This window comes from Fundulus heteroclitus, chromosome 23 (assembly GCF_011125445.2).
Source record: "Fundulus heteroclitus isolate FHET01 chromosome 23, MU-UCD_Fhet_4.1, whole genome shotgun sequence".
In the NCBI taxonomy this organism is placed as follows: domain Eukaryota; kingdom Metazoa; phylum Chordata; class Actinopteri; order Cyprinodontiformes; family Fundulidae; genus Fundulus; species Fundulus heteroclitus.
In genome coordinates, this window is record NC_046383.1 from 14,858,309 (window position 1) to 14,863,764 (window position 5,456).

Here is a 5,456-nt window from a genome sequence, read left to right on the forward strand (position 1 = left end):
AGTTCCAGCACTACCCGGTTCCAACACGGGAACCCTTTGGGTCCCACTTTACGAGTTTACAGAAATGGTTCCTCTGTGCTTTGTTCACATTTTCAAGTGATGGGTCATCTTGTTTTGTCTTGATGCTGACGACGCCATCATCAAAAAAAAAAGAGAGGAATGTTATAAGAATTATTATTCTGAAGTCACTATGGCCTCACACCACTCGGACAGAGGAGGCCTGGAGACCTGATGTCTGTGTATAAGATCCACTGTTTTCTGATTGCAAGGCCAAATGCTGCAGCTGCTGAGGGATACTGATTGTTTACGATAGACTGTCTTTGTTTTGTCTCATGGGAAGGCCACGGTGCAGTATTAGGGGAAGCCCGAAAAGTGACACAGACAGAGACAGGGCAGACAGAGACTGCAGCGGAACCGTGGGGTGCGATTACTTTCCATCTATGTGAATCTCTGCTCTGTTTCTCAATAAAATTGCTGGAACGTTATACCACCGTCTCGTCATTTAGTAAAGATGGGAACTCAGTTACTATTGTTTAATATTCCACCCAAAACTCCCACAACACTGCTTCACTAGAAAGCTGCTAAATACTAGCCGAGCAGATCAAGTCGTTTTCCAGTTAATTACAATGTTAATTTGCAGGAATACAGATTTAGTCCCAACCTAAGCATTTTTTTCTCTTCTCTGTGTGTTTTGCAGAACCGTGACAGAATGGTGGACTGTATGAATAAAGTCATGCTGCACACGGTCGTCTCATGCTGGCAGCCATTCCTTGGACTGGCACTTGTGGCTGCCTTTGTGGGCTCTACCTTGGGATGTCCCTCACGCTGCGAGTGCTCAGCGCAGACCAAGGCAGTTGTCTGTCACCGCAAGCGAATGCCCAGCATCCCAGATGGCATCCCAACGGAGACCAGGATCTTGGATCTGAGTAAAAACAAGCTCACGATGATCAACCCTGATGACTTTATTGCCTTCCCCGGGCTGGAGGAACTTGACCTCAGCGGAAATCTTATCAGCTACGTTGAGCCTGGAGCTTTTAATGCCTTGTTTAACATGCACACACTCAGTCTTAAAAGCAATCGAATCAAGCTCATCCCCCTGGGGGTCTTTACGGCGCTGACTAATCTGACCCAACTGGATATAAGTGACAACAAGATTGTCATTCTTTTGGACTATATGTTCCAGGATTTGCATAATCTGAGGTCTTTGGAAGTGGGTGACAATGATCTGGTTTATATTTCTCATCGTGCATTCAGTGGACTCCTAAGCTTAGAGGAATTAACCTTAGAACGATGCAACCTAACAGTTGTTCCCACCGAGGCCCTCTCACACCTGCACAACCTGGTCAGCCTTCATCTTCGTTACCTCAGCATCAGCACTTTGCACCCATACTCATTCAAAAAGTTGTTCCGGCTGCGGCATTTGGAAATCGATAATTGGCCTTCATTAGACCACGTGCCAGCTAATACCCTCCACGGCCTGAACCTGACAACGTTGTTTATAACCAACACCAACTTGTCCTCCTTCCCTTATCAAGCCCTGAAGCATCTGCCCTACCTGACCCACCTGAACCTGTCCTACAACCGTATCAGGCACATCGAAGGAGGGATGCTGATGGAGCTGGTTCGGCTGCGAGAGTTGCATCTCGTCGGAGCTCAGTTGACTGCTATTGAACCCTTCGCCTTTCAAGGCCTGCGGGGTCTGAAAGTCCTGAATGTTTCTCACAACCGTCTGGACACGCTGGAAAAGGGAGTGTTTCAGTCCCCTGAAGCTCTGGAAGTTCTTCTGATTAACAACAACCCCTTGGTGTGTGACTGTCGTCTCATGTGGATCCTGCAGAAAAAGCACTCCATCTTGTTCGGAGACTCCCAGCCAGAATGCAGCACGCCCGAGGGGATCCGTGGAAGGCCTTTTAAAGAGTTTAAGGAGGCTCTCCTGTCTTATTATGTAACGTGCACCAAGCCAAAAATCCGCGAGAATAAAACCCAAACGATTACTGTGGATGAGGGCCGGCAGGCGATGCTGCGCTGCAGTGCTGAGGGGACACCAAGGCCAAGTGTGTCGTGGTTGTCCCCGCGTCGACGAGTACTGACGAGTCGGAACCACGGGAGACTGATGGTGCATAACAACGGTACATTAGAGATCAAGTCTGCAGAGATACAAGACAGTGGAGTGTACCTTTGCCTTGCCTCCAACACTGCTGGAAATGACACCCTGATGGCTTCATTGGCGGTGAAAAGTCTGGGATCGCTGTACGCCAACAGGACCCAGCACTACACAGACCCCAACAACGCCACTGCCAATGAAACGGCCAACATCTCCCTCGGTTTGGACCTGAAGACTATTTTGGTGTCCACGGCGATGGGATGTTTCACCTTTTTGGGAGTGGTCTTGTTTTGCTTCCTGCTCCTTTTTGTGTGGAGCAGAGGAAAAGGAAAACATAAAAACAACATCGATGTTGAGTATGTACCTCGGTCAAAGTCCAACGGTACCAATGTCGATTCAGCAGAGGGACAAGCTGGTCCTCGTCGTTTTAACATGAAAATGATGTAAGTTATATATACATAAATATATATATACATATAGACAGATAATGGACAGAGAGACGGAAGAAGACTGGATTGTGGAAATGCCTGAAGTATAAAGTATTTTTTTGAAAATAGGATGACTGAAAGCGGTCGTGAAACTTTTAAGAGTATCCAAGATAATGGGACATACTGTAAATCACTGGATTGTGACATAAGAGCAGGATACCATGTTTCAGCTACGAAAAGCACATTACACGTCTTACAAAACTGCCAGCTGGCAACTTCTCAGATGAGGCATGGAAACAGTTGTCGCCATGGGGACCTAAAGGCAAAAGGTGTCACGTATTAACTTTTTGAAATTTGTATGTACAAAAATAAGCCCTTAGTTTTGGGTTGACTACAGACTCATCTAAACAGTGTACAGTATGAATTTGTATCTAAGCTATTAACCTACTTTGTTTAGTCCTGCGCCATGCTTATTCACTGAACAATGAAAGAGACCATGATTTCTTCTGTTCAGTCCTGTTTACTGAATGCTTCATCATGTACCTGTGTGGATACCCATTCAACAGAACTATTCATAGCAATATTCATGGGATGCATTGCCCAAAATTGTAACCCCACATGTTCAGCAAGAACACGTTTCCACTGATTTAGGAAGGGCTTCTATGGCTGATTTTCTTTCCCTGTTCCCCCAATTGCCACCTGGATAATATGAAATATATAGAATTTACTAATAATAATATTTATAAAAAATGTTGATAATTTTGCAAAAGCCAATGCTCTAACACTGTTCAGGGTCTAACATGAACCTTTGATCATCCTGAAAATGACCTAATGCAGGTCAAAGTACAGACACAAACCACCTTTTTGTCCTATTTTTGTCTTTTTTTTACTTTAACTGTATCTTTGCTGGTTGACTAACTACATGTGTCAATTTTACAAAAGTGACATTTGCATCATTTTCCCCTGTAGAAAATTTGGACTTTGTTGTGGTAGTTCTTCATTTTGTCGTTGAATCATTTAGATTGTAAAAACTACAAAAAGTAAAAGTTAAAAAAATGTATGTGAAATAAATGAATATGTATTTGTACCCTATGTGTCAGATTATTCCCTCACAAACGTCCTCCACTGACTCACTGATAACATCATGTTTGCCTCAGTTTACTCTTAAAGCCATTGTCGGTAATACTGTTCTGAAACACGTTTTATTATACTGGGTAAAACCCTAGCTTTAAACAATGTCTTTCATTGCACAGATTCTTATAGATGACTATTACAATATAAATCTAATCCCAGATTCATCATTCTCCTATACAGATAGCGTCCTGTTCTAGACCTTACAGATTGTAAAACGTTGAGCACCGTCTGTAGACCAAAACAAGATGTCTGACAGGCCACGCCTCTCTACTTCCACTCCAGCTGCAACCCGGCCGCCACATGCGTCCGGTTCGGCTATGTGAACAAGAGACTGGAGAATATGGTGTGTGATGTCATACCACAGTCCATCTGAAAAGATACCTTTGGTTCTTCACATCACTATTTATTAGTTCTTTCTATCTAAAATAATTAGATATTCGCACATTGCTCCTCTAAATGTGCAATACTTAAATACTACGTCAAACTCTCATTCTCCTGTAAAACAGCTTTTCTAATTGAAATTAACTTCTCACTTGTGTTTCATCAAAAGTTTTTGTGCATAACTTTTTTAGCATTTGTAGGAGTAGCGTAATTTGACAAAATGAGCTGTGTGAACAGGGACAGTCCCCCCCTAAGATGTTAACCTTGTTTCTGTTTGTTTAGCAGAGCTGAGGTGTTTGCAGCAGCACAGGGTTCCCAAATCTAACTGAATTAGTCTGTGAAGCCTTACATTACATCCTGATCATTCTGAAACCTGTGAAGAGAATTATACATTAATTAAGCAATTTAAAGCAGAGCATCTTTTTTCTGTTTTTACATATCGAGAGGGACACTTCTGGACAGCATCAAATGTTCCTCCCCATGTTTGTAAGACACATGACCCTGACGTCCATCTTTAAAATAAATACTCACTACAATTAAATTCTTGCTTACAAATATAATAGGATTGAAATGGCCAGTATATCTGTAACCTAGAAACATTTCAAACTGGATAGATTTGTGAATTTCATTTCCATAGAGATAGTCAGTATAATGCTGCGTTTTTATGCAGATCTCTTTATCCTAATTGTGTTTTGATCAGGCTTGTGTGTTTCCATTGCATCTGCAAAGGTGTCACCACAGTGTAGATGCTTGCTCTCCTCCTATCACCTATTGACTTGTCTAGCCGCGTCTATTCTCATACTAATTAATGAGATGATTTTCCAAAGCAGATGGGAGTCTCAGCTCAAAGTGACTAATGCAGTTTATGTTCAAATTGAACAGTCCTTGGCACAAGCTGCACAGGAAAGAGCTCGGTAACAGACTTATCACTGTAATTATTCACAACCAATCAAAGTGGGGTCATTTACCTCAGTCATCAAGATTGAAATTATGCAGTGTCTGAAAGGTCAGACACCCTTCAGAACTTTTAATCACACGAATAATCAAGTATAGTGCTTGTAAAATGTTAGAATGGGTTAATCTGCACTCATACTTTCCAAAACAGTGGTTGTCTGTAGACGTCCTAAAGCATCTGTAGTTGTATCACACCTGCAGGTTATTTCGCCGTGCTTCTGCTGAGGTCTAACCAGGGAATGCTTTACGGGGAGAAAAAAGAAAAAACAGCTTTAACAAGCATCTAAATTCCTGTATGTGTAATAGCGCCCACAGCAGGGGCGCACATGAAATGAACTTTGAATGGAGAGTTTAATACAATTGAGCCAGCGTGCTATTTCCCAGCTAGTGCATCTAACAGTATACAAATGCAGGAGCATGCAGTGTGATCACTGAGCCGAGCTTTTAAAGAGCTA

The 5,456-nt window shown here is 42.6% G+C and overlaps 1 protein-coding gene across 1 annotated transcript; it reads left to right on the top strand.

The window, feature by feature from the left end:
• The first annotated feature begins 678 nt into the window (after positions 1-678).
• Positions 679-3,619, top strand: lingo2 (leucine rich repeat and Ig domain containing 2). Its single transcript, XM_021310733.2, has one exon. It carries the CDS (start codon positions 710-712, stop codon positions 2,549-2,551), a length of 1,842 nt encoding a protein of 613 aa, XP_021166408.1. The 5' UTR covers positions 679-709; the 3' UTR covers positions 2,552-3,619.
• Positions 3,620-5,456: the final 1,837 nt, after the last annotated feature.